We start from the raw sequence: 15,262 nt of genomic DNA, 5'->3' as shown, positions 1-15,262 counted from the left end.
TCTGAGCGGGGATTAGTTGGAACATGGGTCTTCCCTCTGTAGGGAGCTCAAGAATGGTGGGCCCAGAATCAAGGCATAGGCCAGGGCCAGCCCTGCCCCATCTCCTCCCCCAGGCCTGGTCTCCTCACAGGACGCCCCCTCCCCGCTCTTCCTGCCGGGTTTCCTCTTGCCTTTTCCTGTCCCCCACCCAGTGCTGGGAGCTGGGGCAGAGGAAACCCTTTTCAGAGGGATTGGGACTTAACGGAGGCCAACGGCACCAGGGCCTCCGGGTGCTACAGGACCCGAAGCAGGGTAAGAGCCCAGCAATGACCCATCCAGGGACCTAGGAGTTCATTGTTCTACCCTTCAACCTCCTTGAGATCCAGGGGCCAGAACTCATTCTCTCTTCCGGTCCTCCCCATCCTCCCATGGCTGTGGCTTCAGGACTTGGGGCCTTACCCTCTTCCCTTAGGGCCATGCTATCTGGTGAACGAAAGGAGGGCGGAAGCCCCCGCTTTGGGAAACTCCATCTCCCAGTGGGCCTGTGGATCAATTCCCCAAGGAAGCAGCTGGCCAAACTGGGGCGGCGCTGGCCCAGCGCTGCCTCTGTCAAGTAAGTGGCCAACCTCTGTGGCATGCTTGCCCTCTGTCCCTGTTAAGCACTGAGCTATGCCAGGGACCCTACAAAGGTGGGCAAATGGTTCCTGTCCTAAATAGACAAGCCAAGTGGGGGGTGGTAGTGGAACACAGTGATATCTAGGAGCAGGGAGGGCAGAGCTGGGCCAAGACATGGGGCCAGGCCGGATGAGCACAGGGATTTGATTCATTTCCCTTCCTTCTGTTTGCCTTGGAATTTCCTACCATGGATTATATCTTTTTTAACTAATTACTTATCTCTCTTACCTCCATTCTTCCCACCCCACCCTTGGATTTTGGCCCCCACCCCCGACTCCTGTTTGTGTCCCTTTCTCTTTGGGTCTTTGTCTCTGAGTTTCTGTCTCTCCCCCTTTCTCGGTTTCTCTGTTTCTTCGGCCCCTCTCTCGGGGTCACTTGCTCTGGGCTGGACTCTGGCTGTCCTCTGTCTCGTTCTTCTGTGTCCTCCCTGCCCACTTCTTCCTCCTCAGGTCCTCGTCCTCCGACACGGGGAGCCGCAGCAGCGAGCCCCTGCCGCCGCCGCCGCCTCACGTGGAGCTGAGGCGCGTGGGCGCGGTGAAGGCGGCAGGGGGCGCCTCCGGCAGCCGCGCCAAGCGTATCTCGCAGCTGTTCCGGGGCTCGGGGGCAGGCGGTGCCGGGGGCCCTGGAACGCCCGGGGGTGCGCAGCGCTGGGCCAGCGAGAAGAAGCTGCCTGAACTGGCGGCGGGTGTAGCACCGGAGCCGCCGTTGCCCACGCGCGCCGCGGTGCCCCCGGGCGTGCTCAAGATCTTCGCTGCGGGGCTGGCGTCGGGTGCCAACTACAAGAGTGTGCTGGCCACGGAGCGTTCCACAGCGCGCGAGCTGGTGGCCGAGGCGCTGGAGCGCTACGGGCTGGCGGGCGGCCGCGGAGCGGGCGACGGCGGCTGCGTGGACGCCTACGCGCTCTGCGACGCGCTGGGCCGGCCCGCGGCGGGCGTGGGCGGCGGCGAGTGGCGTGCGGAGCACCTGCGCGTACTGGCCGATGCCGAGCGCCCCCTGCTGGTGCAGGACCTGTGGCGCGCGCGGCCGGGCTGGGCGCGGCGCTTCGAGTTGCGCGGCCGCGAGGAGGCGCGGCGGCTGGAGCAGGAGGCCTTCGGGGCGGCGGACGCAGACGGTTAGCGGGGACAAGGACGGCGCGTGGGGCGGGGCCCCGGAGGGATCGGGGCGGGGCAATTTAGAGGGGCGGGGCACGAGTGAGGAGGCAGGACCAGTAGAATGACAGACTTGGCCCTGGGCGGGTGTGGGGGCGTGGCTCGAGGGTAAGGAGGCGGGGCCTGTAGACTAAACGGCAGGGGAGGGGTCCCTCTGGGAGGTGCGGGAGGCGGTGTGGGACAGGGAGAGACTGGACTAGCCTGGCTTGAATGGGAAGTACTGGGAGGAAGGGTGGTGATATTCTGGGGCCGGACTTACAGGCAGAGTCTGTAAGGGCGGTGGCATGGTCAAGGGCATTCACTATAGGAGATCTCTTTTCTCTTTCTCCCTTTTGGAAATACAGAAGCATAGTTTATTTTATTTTTACCAAGGTAGCGTTTTGCCATGTAGCCCAGGATGTCTTTGAACGCTTGGTCTTCCAGCCCCAAGTGATGTAATTATACAGATACACCACCATGCCTAGCCCATCCATTCTTTAATTTCTAATCTCAAGTTCTAGGTGAAGGTTCAATGTAATAATGATATAAATGGCTTGGCACATGCTTAATAAAGATTAGAGAAGTAAAAAGAACAGCAACCACTCAAAAGAATGGAAATTATTGTCATCCCTTCTCCAGCAACCAAACCAAACCAAACACAAAAAACCGAAAACCTTTACTGAGCACGCATTGTGAGCTACACGTTTTTGGTCTTTGGTGTCCATGCCCAAGCAAAGTTTCCAACTTCTCAGCTCTTACCAGCTTAGCGGGAAACATGTCTGTTCATTAAGCTCCTTCCACAGGGAACTTCTAGGAGACGTTGTTAGGAAGGTGGTTGTTTTGTTCCCAGCTTCCTGAGGACCGCCTTCACTGCTGGTGCCTAGACCAGTCTCTGACACACAGTAGTTGCTCCCTAAATGCTTGTTAAAGGGATGAATTTCTAAGCTGACCACTCCAACCTGTTTTTCATTTCCCCTTAGGCACAAATGCCCCGTCTTGGAGAACACAGAAGAATCGCTCTCGGGCTGCATCTGGTGGGGCAGCTCTGGCCAGTCCTGGTCCAGGGTCAGGATCCGGGACCCCTACTGGGTCCGGAGGCAAAGAGCGATCTGAAAATCTGTCCCTGCGTCGCAGTGTGTCTGAGCTGAGTCTGCAGGGGCGGCGGCGACGGCAGCAGGAACGCAGACAGCAGGCACTTAGCATGGCTCCAGGGGCAGCTGACACCCAGATGGTACCAACAGACCCTGGAGACTTGGATCAGTTGACTCAGTGCCTCATTCAGGCACCCAGCAACCGTCCCTACTTCCTTCTGCTCCAGGGCTACCAGGATGCTCAGGTCAGCACTGGCTCCCCTACTCAGGAGCCACACCAGACATGGCAGGCCAACAAAACCACACTACTAAGAATGCATTGGGTTGAGGCCCTCTCTGGTATAATGACAGACCCCACAAGGTTTCCAGGTAGGAAATAGCGTGGTAGGAGCTGAGGTGGAGGTCAGATACAAAGATCCTGTTCAAAGGGTAGAGCGAATGTTTCCCTTCATTCAGAAGTGAAAGAAAACACGGTCTTGGTCAAAGGCCAGTCTATTGTCAAAAGGACATCCCTCACAAACATCCGCTTCTTGAAGGAAAGTGTGTCCTATGTCAGGGAAATCTTTGCTACCTAGGGTCTTGGTTGGTCTTGGTTGTGATGGGGGAAATAGGCTAATTTATTCATAAAGGTTCACATGGACCCCGTCCGGCCCCTTGTTGATAGAGACACCGAAACCTGTGTGTAGTTTTATTTTTGCAGTATTGAGGGATTGAACCTTGCACCTGCTAGAGATAGAGCCTTTGTTCTATCTCTGAACAAAGTCCCCAAGCCTTCCCTGGTTGGTGCTAGGCAGGTGGCATACTGCTGAACCATTCTTGCAGCCTTTAACTTAGAGACAGGAGCTGGAATTCACGACCCTCCCTGCTTCAGCCCCCTGAGTAGTTGGCATGACACCCACACCATCCAGGCTATGGTCGTTACGTTCTTTCTTTCTTTTATTATTTTTTTGTTTTGTTTTTCGAGACAGGATTTCTCTGTGTAACAGCCCTAACTGTCCTGGAACTCGCTCTATAGACCAGGCTGGCCTCAAACTCACAGAGATCCGCCTGCCTCTGTCTCCCGAGTGCTGGGATTAAAGGTGTGTGCCTACTGCCCAGATCAGGCCATGTTTCTATGCCTTACATATTTGAGTGCCAGCCACTAGAACATGAGTGGTAGGTTTATTTTAAGAAGGAGGTCAAATGGTACATCCATTTCTAAAGATGGAGATGAGAGTCCACTTTAAGAGGAGGGTCTTCTGCAACTTATCTTTCCATTCGGTGGATGAAATAAGACACACTGTAAGAAGGGAGCCCTCTTTGGAGCCTCTCTCACCATCTCTGTGGAGGCCTCTGGAGATACCTACATTGGGAGAGGACTATTGAGAGCTTCTGTGAGTGGACAGGGAGAACCTTTGAACTCCATCCTGAGAAAGGGGCTGCGGATGAGTCCATGGCAGACATGTGTTTGCTTGGGAGTGAGTCCGTCACTGAATGGGAGTAAATGAAAGCCCAGTGAAGAGAGATCTTCTCGGAAGTGCACCTTCCTTGGCTAGAGGTAGTGGTGTCCTCTTGGTCATGGGTTGTTTCTACAGAGACATCTACCGCTTGCTAGGGACAAGTTCGAGAGAAGCTGTTAGAAAGGAAAGCAGAAGTGGGACTCTGGGAGGAGAGATGCCGAGCTCCTGGAAAGCCAGCTCCTCGAGGGTGATGGGACAGACCACTTTAGGAACGGGGTAGGATGGCTCTAGAAGCCCCTGAGTTCATGCAGCTGGATGGTACTAAGACTCCACTGTGGGAACAACACAGTCCATTCAGAAGAGCTGAGAAGACAATTTACTGGAGAAGGGTCTCTTTGTAAGCCTCTTTGAGCCAGTAGAATTATTTTATGTGTGTTGCTGTGAGGGTCAGATCCTCTGAATTCGGGTTACAGACAGGTGTGAGCTGCCATGTGGGTGCAGGGAGTTGAACCTAGGTCATCTGGAAGAGCAGCCAGTGCTCTTAACAGGTGAGCTGTCTCTCCAGCCTGTGAAGGGTCATTTTTATCTATCTATCTTTTTTTTCTTTTTTTCCTTCCATTCTTTCTGCCTCAAATTCCCGACCACTGAGACAATTGTGTGCTGCCATACCTGACATGTTTTCTTTTTTTTATATTTATTTATTTATTATGTATACAATAGTCTATCTATATGTATATCTGCAGGCCAGAAGAGGGCACCAGACCTCATTACAGATGGTTGTGAGCCACCATGTGGTTGCTGGGAATTGAACTCAGAACCTTTGGAAGAGCAGGCAATGCTCTTAACCACTGAGCCATCTCTCCAGCCCCCTCTATCTATCTATCCATCCATCTAGATATCTATTTTTTTTTTTTTGGAGACAGAGTTTCTCTGTGTAACAACCCTAGCTGTCCTGGAACTAGTTCTTTTTTTTTTTTTTCCTTTTTCTTTTTGGTTTTTCCATACAGGGTTTCTCTGTGGTTTTGGAGCCTGTCCTGGAACTAGTTCTTGTAGACCAGGCTGTTCTCGAACTCACAGAGATCCGCCTGCCTCTGCCTCCCAAGTGCTGGGATTAAAGGCACGTGCAACCCCAGCCCGTTGAAGGGTAATTTTGTTTGTTTGTTTTGATTTTCGAGACAGCGTTTCCCTGTAGTTTTGGAAGCTGACCTGGAACTAGCTCTTGTAGAACAGGCTGGCCTCGAACTCACAGAGATCCACCTGCCTCTGTCTCCCGAGTGCTGGGATTAAAAGCCTGTGCCACCGCCGCCCTGAAGGGTAGTTTTTTGTTTTTTTTTTTTTTTTTTTTTTTTAGTTTTTCGAGGCAGGGTTTCTCTGTAGCTTTGGAGCCTGTCCTGGCACTAGCTCCTGTAGACCAAGCTGGCCTAGAACTCACAGAGATCCGCCTGTCTCTGCCTCCCGAGTGCTGGGATTAAAGGCGTGCGCCACCACCACCCGGCTGAAGGGTAGTTTTTAAAGAGTGGAGCTAAGGATAGAGAAAGCTCTAAAGGTAAAAGCACCCACTGGCGAGCCTAAAGACCCGGGTTATCTCCCTGGAACCCACACGGTGGAAGAACATTGATTCACAAGTTATCCTTTAACCTCTACAAGAATGTTGTGGCGCTGCCTCTGCCCCCCCCCCAAAAAAAAAATCCTCTCCCCCCCAAAAACAGATGAAGCCACAAAGTGTCTTCGGAAGAGGTTATTCATGGGCAAGGGATGCTCAAAAGAATCCTTTGAAAATCCAGGAAATCTCTCTTAGAGGAGGTGCAGCGGAGAGAGCCTAGCTAGTGTGGGTAAGGATGCTGTTTGGACACACCTATCTTCACAGCAGGACTTACTGCTTTCCTCTAGGACTTCGTGGTGTACGTGATGACCCGAGAGCAGCACGTGTTTGGCCGAGGTGGGCCCTCATCGTCCCGCGGCGGGTCCCCAGTTCCATATGTGGACACCTTCCTCAATGCCCCAGACATCCTGCCGCGACACTGCACGGTGCGCTCAGGCCCGGAGCCCCCGGCCATGGTGCGCCCATCCCGGGGCGCCCCGGTAACGCACAACGGCTGCCTTCTGCTGCGCGAGGCCGAGCTGCATCCCGGAGACCTATTGGGCCTGGGAGAGCATTTCCTGTTTATGTACAAGGACCCCCGCTCCGGGGGCTCAGGGCCCGCTCGGCCACCTTGGCTGCCCGCGCGCCCCGGGGCCGCGCCACCTGGACCGGGCTGGGCTTTTTCCTGTCGCCTGTGTGGCCGTGGCCTGCAGGAGCGCGGAGAGGCTCTGGCCGCCTACCTGGATGGTCGTGAGCCGGTGCTTCGGTTCAGACCACGAGAGGAAGAGGCGCTGCTGGGCGAGATCGTACGCGCTGCAGCTTCGGGCGCAGGGGACCTGCCCCCACTCGGGCCTGCCACTCTGCTGGCGCTGTGTGTACAGCATTCGGCGAGGGAGCTGGAGCTGGGCCATCTGCCTCGCCTGCTGGGCCGCCTGGCCCGGCTCATCAAAGAGGCCGTTTGGGTGAGCAGACCCCTTGTCCCACAGGTCTTTCTGTTGCCCCCTTTGTGTCCATCAGCAGCCACCCACCTGCTCCACAGGTCATTTCAGCCATATTCCTGCTTTCCTCTAAGTTTTCCATAGTATTCCTCCTACTTCAACCAACTAGCACCGTGCAGGCCTTGAGCAAGAAGAAACTATTTTCCCCATGATGCTTTGAGATGGATTGAGCTAATGGCACTGATAGTGAAAACCATGGGCTCATCCACTGTGGTTCGAGAAGTAACTACCTTTGATTTCAGATTCATCTAGTAGTGCTGGGATCGAAGCCCCAATGCTATAGCCTGCCAGGCAGGTGCTCTGTGGCTGGGACATCTCCCTAGTGCTGAGCCACACCCCTAGCCCTCATTTTAGTTTTTATTTTGAGAAAAGGTTTCACTAAGTTGCCCAGGCTGACCTTGAACTTGAGATCTTTCGGCCTTAGTCTCCGCTGTGGAGCTGTGGAATCATGGAGAACAGTATTCTGGGATGTGGGGGAGGTGCCATTGGATGAGAAGTATGGGAACTGCTTTGATCAACCCTTTGGGCCTGGAGCTTGGAACAGTAACAACAAACTAGGTAGATCCCTTAGTGGGACCAGCACCACAGAAGTGACCGGAAGGAATAATCCAGGATGCAGGGAAGGCCTCGTTGCATGAGGGTCTAGAGGGTCAGGGATTTTCTCAGAGGTTAGAAGAAGCTCCGTTTGAACAGAAGGGAAATGAAGCAGGTTACCTGTGACTCTAGACTTAGAATGAGAGAACCATGCCCGGTGACACAGACCTGTCCATTCCTTCTGCAGAAGAGGCTGAGGCAGGAGGATTGCAAGTTCAAGGCCTGCCTGAGTTACAGAGAGCGTTTAAGACCAGTGTCTGGGCAACCTAGTGAGTCACTGTCTTGAAATAAAAGTAAAAAGGCCTGAAGCTGCATGTGGTGGTACATCCTTGTAATTCTAGCCCTTGGGGTAGGCAGAGGCAGGAGGATTGCGCTGTGTTGGAGGTCAGTCAGTGCTACGTGAAGAGACCCTGTCTTTAAAAAAAAAAAAAGCTTTATGTGTGTGAAACTGGGAAGATGGCTCAGGTCCAGAGTTCAGATCCCAGACCCCATGTAAAAACTGGGCAGACATGGTGACCCCTTTAATCCCAATAGCCAGAAGGCAGAGATGGCATCCCCGGAACAAGCTGGCTAGCTAGACTAGCTGGAATTAGCAGGTTCCAGATTAAGGGAGAGCCCCTGCTTCAGCACAGTGCAGAGTGAGAAAGGAAGACAAGCAGCGTGAACGAGTTCAGGCCTCCACACAGACGCAGGCACCCACACATATGCAAACACCAGCAAAGCTACGCAGCACGCACAGCTCAAAAAAGGTGCTTTTAGGCAAGCCAGTTGTACAGTCCCGATCTCCTCAGTCCAGCCCCTTACATTGCTTCTTATCTTACCGTTCTACAGGAAAAAATTAAAGAAATTGGAGACCGGCAGCCAGAGAAGTAAGAGAAAGCTGGGGCACACAGGCCTGGAGGCTCACGGGGTTGGGACTAGCGCTTGGTTCTCCATGCTGCCTTAGTACAAGTTCTGTGCCACCTGCGAGTCGGGAAACCCAAGCTGTGCAGTTTGGTCTTTATGTTAAAGTTTGAGCAAGTCACAGGATCCCTGCTCTTTCCTCAGCCACCCAGAGGGCGTTCCCGAGGAGCCCCTGACTCCCGAGGCTGTGTCTGTGGAGCTGCGGCCGCTCATACTGTGGATGGCCAACACCACAGAGCTGCTGAGCTTCGTTCAGGAGAAGGTTCTGGAGATGGAGAAAGAGGCTGACCAGGAGGGTGAGCGCAGGCACCCCACTTTGTCCGCCTGTCGTACCCTGAGCCTGGAGCCCTAGGCTGCAGCAGCCAGCATCTGTTCCGCTCTTGCCCCCAGGCCTGTCCTCAGACCCTCAGCTCTGCAATGACTTGGAACTGTGTGACGAGGCCTTGGCCCTCCTGGACGAGGTCATCATGTGTACCTTCCAGCAGTCCGTCTACTACCTCACCAAGGTGGGCGTTCTCTCAGTTGAACTCACATTGTGCTGCTCTGACACTGCTCCCCTCTCTCCTTGGGGTCACTCCATCTTACCCTAGCACTTTGCTCTGGTCACACACTACTTCCTGTTTGGGCTGACATCACTTCCTTTCTGGTTCGTTTCCTGTGCTTGTCCAGCTGAGTAATTTGTCTCCTTTATCAATCACTACTTTGTCAAGCTTACGCTTTTGAAGTTTACTCTTCAGGCGTGCATGCGTGTGTGCATGTTTGCTGACATCACTTCCTACATCTCTGGCTTCACGTCCCTTTTCCGAGCATAGGCCTTTTTTTTTTGTCCATGGAAGTATTCTTGTGGGGCTTGATTTCCTCTAACCTTTGACCTTAATATTGCTAATCGTGCCGGGCGGTGGTGGCGCACGCCTTTAATCCCAGCACTCGGGAGGCAGAGGCAGGCGGATCTCTGTGAGTTCAAGACCAGCCTGGTCTACAAGAGCTAGTTCCAGGACAGGCTCCAAAACCACAGAGAAACCCTGATTTGAAAAACCAAAACCAAAAAAAAAAAAATATTGCTAATCGGACTAATCAGAGTTTTGACCATGATATACCTGGTTCCTATTGTAAAATAAGAAAGAATCTCCCAAAATGTCCAATCCATAGGCTGCAGTGGTCTTGATTGTGAACCCCTTACTTCTGAGGCTTACTTCCTGTATGTTCTGCCAAGTCTGCTCTTAGGTCTTCTTTGTCACGGACCTCATTTCCTGTCCTTGGTGTGATCATACTTTCCACTGGCCAGCTGCCACCCAGCTCCTACTTCTGGGTTCTCCATTCTTTTAATCTCTTTTGGAAATTCTGATCAAATGTTTCTTTGACTGAAAAAGGTCATTTTTTGTTTAGTGTTCTATCCTGCCTGAGCTATCTCTGTGAGAACTACAAACCCCATAATGCATGAGAGATATGCATAAAATATCTAAGCTACTTCCTGAAAACATTTCTCAGGACAGATTGTTCCAGGAGACCTACGCCTGCTAGAAACCCATCTACAAAGTAGGGATTTGATCATGGAGTCCCATGGGACTGGTGAAAGGAGAATGGACTACAACTCCCAGAAGCCCTTGGTGGCATTCCCATTGTCTTCATTGACTGTCACCCTGAAGTTCTTTGCCTTTGTGTCTCCCCAGACTCTTTATTCAACACTGCCAGCTCTCCTGGACAGTAACCCTTTCACCGCTGGGGCAGAGCTACCAGGGCCTGGTGCGGAGCTGGAGGCCATGCCACCTGGACTCAGACCTACCCTGGGTGTGTTCCAGGCTGCTCTAGAACTGACCAGCCAGTGTGAGCTGCACCCTGACCTCGTGTCCCAGACTTTTGGCTACTTGTTCTTTTTCTCCAATGCATCCCTTCTCAACTCACTGATGGAACGAGGTGAGGGTTGGGCTGGGAGCAGCCAGGCATAGCTTTGGGTAGCTTCAGCTTTTGGCAGCTTGGTTTCCAGTCAGACTTTGTCTGTGAAGTAGGTCCATTCATGGCCTCTCATTCCTTCCTACACAGGTCAAGGCCGACCTTTCTATCAATGGTCTCGAGCCGTCCAAATTAGAACCAACTTGGATCTCGTTTTGGATTGGCTGCAGGGGGCTGGGCTGGGTGACATTGCCACCGAGTTCTTCCGGAAACTCTCCATTGCTGTGAACCTGCTATGTGTGCCCCGCACCTCCCTGCTCAAGGTGACTCTTAATGGCTCTATCTAAGTGACTTTTGATTCTTCAGCGCAGCTCAGCCATCCTCTCTGTTCAGTCTCTTAGGGACCCCAAGTCTTAGCCAACCCTAGATTAGACATTGTGATGGACCACTGGTGGCTACAGAAGTCAGAATCGAGAATGGCTGGACAAAAATGTCTGAGTGCTAGTGGAGCTTGCTAGGAATAGTTCCCCATGGTCCTTCTCTTGGATGTGGTGAGTCAAATCTGGTTTGAGCCCGAGGAAGATGATGGTTAAGTGTTCACTGAGTATGAACTGCATAGCAGAATCTCTGGTAACAGCAGTAACAAACACCCCATTCGAAGTAAGGGCATACATCCATCTATCAAATGATGGTTTTAGTTCAACTTTCGTAGATGAGAAAGCTAACCAGGTAGATCACAGAATCTTTGGGTTTTTTTTGTTTGTTTGTTTTTAAAGATCTTATTATGTGGCTCTGGTTGACCTGGAATTTACTCTGTAGACCAGGCTGACCTACAGCGATCCCCCTGCCTCTGTCCTCTGAGTGCTGGGATTAAAGGTGTTCACAGCCACACTGGGCCTTCACTTTTTTTTTAAAGAGTTATCTTTATGTGTATGAATGTTTGCCTACATGTATATATGTGTACTATGTTCTGGAATGTCAGAAGAGGAAAATAGATCCTCTGGAACTGGAGTTACAGACCACATGGGTGCTGGGAATTGAACCTGGGTCCTCTGCAAGAGCAGTCAGTGTTCTTATCTGCTGAGCCTTCATCCCAGTCCCTTAATTTCACTTCTTTATATCTTATTACAGTATGGGGGTTGAACCCAGGACATTGCACGTGCTACAAAAACACTCTACCATAACCTACATCTCCAGACCTCTTTTTCTTTTAAAATTAGAGATAGAGGGGCTGGAGAGATAGCTCAGCGGTTAAGGGCATTGCCTGCTCTTCCAAAGGTCCTGAGTTCAATTCCCGGCAACCACATGGTGGCTCACAACCATCTGTAATGAGGTCTGGTGCCCTCTTCTGGCCTACAGGCATACACACAGAATATTGTATACATAGTAAATTAAAAAAAAAAATTAAGAGATAGATTCACTATGTTGCCCAAACTGGCCTTGCACTTTGACTCCTCTTGCCTTGGCCTAAGAAGCTGGGGTGTCAGGCCTGATCTTCCGGGCCAGCTGGGACCATACACTTCTAACCTGGTCTTCCCCTAGGCGTCCTGGAGCAGCCTACGGACTGACTACCCCACCCTGACGCCTGCTCAACTCCACCATCTCCTTAGCCACTACCAGTTAGGTCCTGGTCGTGGAGCACCTCCAGCCTGGGACCCGCCACCTGCTGAGCGAGATGCTGTGGACACAGGTGTGCAGAAATAGGCTAACGAACTTGGAGATGTCTTCTTCTCTTGGGGCCTAGAGTCCATGCCCCCAGCCTCTTTCTCACCCAGGATTCTGGATGAGAATCCAGCCCCTTTCATTTCCTAGAACCCAGAATTGTTCTATCCAGAAACCTTCTCAAGATTTAAAGACTAGGGCCTGGGCTTATAACACAGCAGCGGGGCTTTACTACCCTAGGATCCATTCCCAGTACATTAAGAGTTCAAGCATTTAATTATTTTTTTACTTAGACTTAAGTCCCTAGCCCCTTCCCTCCACAGACCTAACCCCAACCCAGCTTACATAGCAATTGGGCTCCTCTGACCTAAGAAATCTTCCAAGATTTCCCCGCCCATCCTCAAGGTTCCAGGGCCCCAACTACACAGCCTGGTAATGGTCCTGTTTTATTTTCCTAGTCTTAACTACAACTCCCATCATGCTTTGGGACCCAGAGAACCACATTTGATGCTGGAATTTGCAGGGTTTTATTTTGTTTGTTTGTTTTTTTCCTTCAGGAGCTAGGCCACCTCACATCCATGCTGAATCTCTAACTCGGTCTTCCTCGCCCTCACAGGGGATATCTTTGAAAGTTTTTCTTCGCACCCTCCTCTCATCCTGCCCCTGGGCAGCTCGCGCCTGCGCCTCACGGGCCTGGTAACAGATGACTCATTGCACCGAGAACTACGCAGACTCCGTCGCCTCCTCTGGGATCTTGAGCAGCAGGAGCTGCCAGCCAATCACCGCCACGGACCTCCGGTGGCTGCGTCGCCTTGAAAGCCAATGACAAAGGAACGCGCGAAGCTTGAAACTGCATAGGTTCTTTTGGGAGCCCGCCTGGGCGCAGACCATTCTGGGAGTTGTAGTTTTCCCCGCGTAGACCGCTGGGAGGTTGAGTTGTCTGGTTGGTAGACGAAAGGACTGTGGGAAGATGGGCTTGGGATGTGAATGCCAAGAAGTAATAAAAGTATCTGTGGTATTGACCTTGCTTGTCAAGACATGGAGGCTTTAGAGAAGATGTTTTTTTAAGATGCCAGGGCCTGCGCTTGGAACGTTGGGTGTTAGCCGAGTTTGGGGAGATATTTCTAGCAATGGCCTCAGCTTGCCCTCTAGCACGAAATGTGACCCTGGAGCACTGAACCCTGCCACACAACTCGGAACGCAGCCCAGACCGTGCTCTGCCGAGTACCAGACCCTGTGTACTGCCGGCGGAACAGGCCATCTCCCTCCTACCCACAATCCAACTCTAGCCTTCTCCCCTAGTCCTTCCGAAACTGTCTACCTACTGTGCATACTGCTGAATTCCCACACCCAGCACCTCTTTACCCTCAGAGGCCCTTGGGTCCTAGTCCTCTTCCATCAGATGCAAGAATGCAGACCTCAGCCCTCCTCCTTACCCAGGGACCAGCCCTTCTCTCTGACTCCTGTCCTTTCCTTCCTTAGAACCAGGGGTCTGGGCCTCATGTTTGAACTTTCCCCTCCTCTGAATTTGATTCCTATTGCTGCGTCAGGAAAAGAAAAAAAAAACCCAACAGGTGGCACCTGCCTGAGGGGTCTGAACGCGACCACCTGTTGCTGTTGCTCAGCCGGGTCCCTCTCCCTGCACCTGCTCCTGTCTGTCGCCTGTGGCCGCCCCACCCAACCCAACAGCCCAGGATGCGGGGGAGGAGACAGTAGGGGGACCCTCGAATGTGAGCCCGCCCTGGTCCTCCCCACGTGTGTGTCCGCCCCTTCTCCGGGTCCTAACAGGGTTTCTCATCCAAGGCCTGCTCCCCACCCTCTCACTTGCCCCAGAAGGGGAGTCGAGGGCGGCCCTAGGCTGGTGGGCGGAGCCTGAGGTCTCCAGGCCCGTCCGGGAGACTCCACCCGCTTCAAGGCACAGCTGAGTAGCTGAGCGGAGCCCACCTGGTGAGAAGCCCCTGGGGTGGAGATAGGGACCCTCCTTATTACCCTTCATTCACCGTTTTGGTTCCCCTTTTTGCTCCGAATACCTTTTCCACGGAGCCTGGTGCATGACATTGAACCCATTCTGTTTTAGGTGTCTGTTGCAGGAACCCCTGCATTGTCCAGACACCCGTTAGCCTCTCTGATTCCCTGTTGACCCAGAATCTTGGATTTTGTCCCTAAGAGCATGGAGTTCTAGTCCTTAACCTCCTTTTCCTTCAGGATTCAGAGTCCAGACGACTGCTTCCTGCACTCTCAAAGACCCAGAGGTCCAGATTCCAATGCTCTCCTTAGGATGCAGGAGTCCATGACTCTTCCTTCCTCTACCACCAAGGTCCAGGAGCTGAGACCCCAGCCCTCTTGCTTCAGACTCAGGGCTCCAGGCCCCCTCTTCAGACACAGTAGTCCATGAGCAAGAACTCCCTCAAGCCCAGAACTCCAGGCCTTAGTACTCCACCTTCTGTCCTAGGGGTCCAAACCCTAGCCCTGGTCTCTCACACCATGGGTCTGGGTCCCAGCCCTCCTTTCAGAGGCTCAGGGCCTAGTTGTCCTTTCCTAGACCTGGGTATGGAAGACCCTACCCTGCCCAGAAGTTTGCTCAGTACTCACTTCTGTCTTGAATCAGTTATTGTCTCCCACATTTCCCCCCGAACGGCAACCTTCTGCCATCCACTCTGACCCTGCTGTCCGGCGGCCCTGCCTTCCTCTTTGTCCAGGTTTCCACCCCAGCTTTGGCAATGACCCTGGCAGCCTCCTCCCAGCGCTCCCAAATCATCCGTTCCAAGTTCCGCTCTGGTGAGAGGTTGCTTGTCTAAGAGCATGTGGGGAGGGGTCCTGAATCCAGGGCCCAGGGTCCCGGCGACACTCCCCTTGGGTGGCTGGAGGGACCCATGAAGCTCACAAGGTTATGCATGTTATGGAGTAAAGTGGGCGAGCACATGGCCCGCTAAGCCGCAGGTGGGGACACCCAAGGCTGCATGTGCTGCAAAGGACTTAAACCGACCCGAGTGTCGTGGATGCGTGGCTGGGGACCAAGAGTATCAAGCCTTGAAAGTGTTATTAGTCATGATCTGTGGCCAAACCAAACAGCTCTGAACACTCAGAGAGAGGCAGACATGTGCACTGGGTAATCTTTGCTCCAAAACAGAGGGTCAAGGCTTGAGTGAGTAGCATTCGTGTGGATACATGCCAGCGAAGAGGAAGCCAGGGTGGAAAATCATGAAAGCAGCATCTGTGCAAAGCTAGAGTCCAGGGAGATTTGAGTTTCGGGGGTAGGTTTGCGGGGTGCTGGCCGTGTGGAATGCCAGGGCAACACAGAAAGGGGTGCATGGATGAAAGG

At 52.9% G+C, this 15,262-nt stretch overlaps 1 protein-coding gene across 2 annotated transcripts; it reads left to right on the top strand.

The window, feature by feature from the left end:
* Window positions 1-210: 210 nt before the first annotated feature.
* On the top strand, window positions 211-12,783 carry Rasip1 (Ras interacting protein 1). Of its 2 annotated transcripts, none has more exons than XM_041650740.1 (12): window positions 211-291; window positions 452-592; window positions 1,104-1,765; window positions 2,762-3,117; window positions 6,202-6,855; window positions 8,317-8,354; window positions 8,533-8,684; window positions 8,779-8,894; window positions 10,059-10,302; window positions 10,429-10,601; window positions 11,821-11,968; window positions 12,557-12,783. In XM_041650740.1, exons 2-12 carry the CDS (start codon window positions 456-458, stop codon window positions 12,754-12,756), a joined length of 2,880 nt encoding a protein of 959 aa, XP_041506674.1. In that variant the 5' UTR covers window positions 211-291; window positions 452-455; the 3' UTR covers window positions 12,757-12,783. The 2 variants fall into 2 exon arrangements, with proteins under 2 accessions (XP_041506674.1, XP_041507378.1); XM_041651444.1 differs by having other exon boundaries at window positions 247-291; window positions 424-592.
* Window positions 12,784-15,262: the final 2,479 nt, after the last annotated feature.

The sequence above is a fragment of the Microtus oregoni genome, unplaced genomic scaffold (assembly GCF_018167655.1).
Source record: "Microtus oregoni isolate MIOR12 unplaced genomic scaffold, Mior012 000000F_ref0000247, whole genome shotgun sequence".
Classification (NCBI taxonomy): Eukaryota; Metazoa; Chordata; class Mammalia; order Rodentia; family Cricetidae; genus Microtus; species Microtus oregoni.
This window is presented reverse-complemented; position numbering and strand designations above follow the sequence as displayed.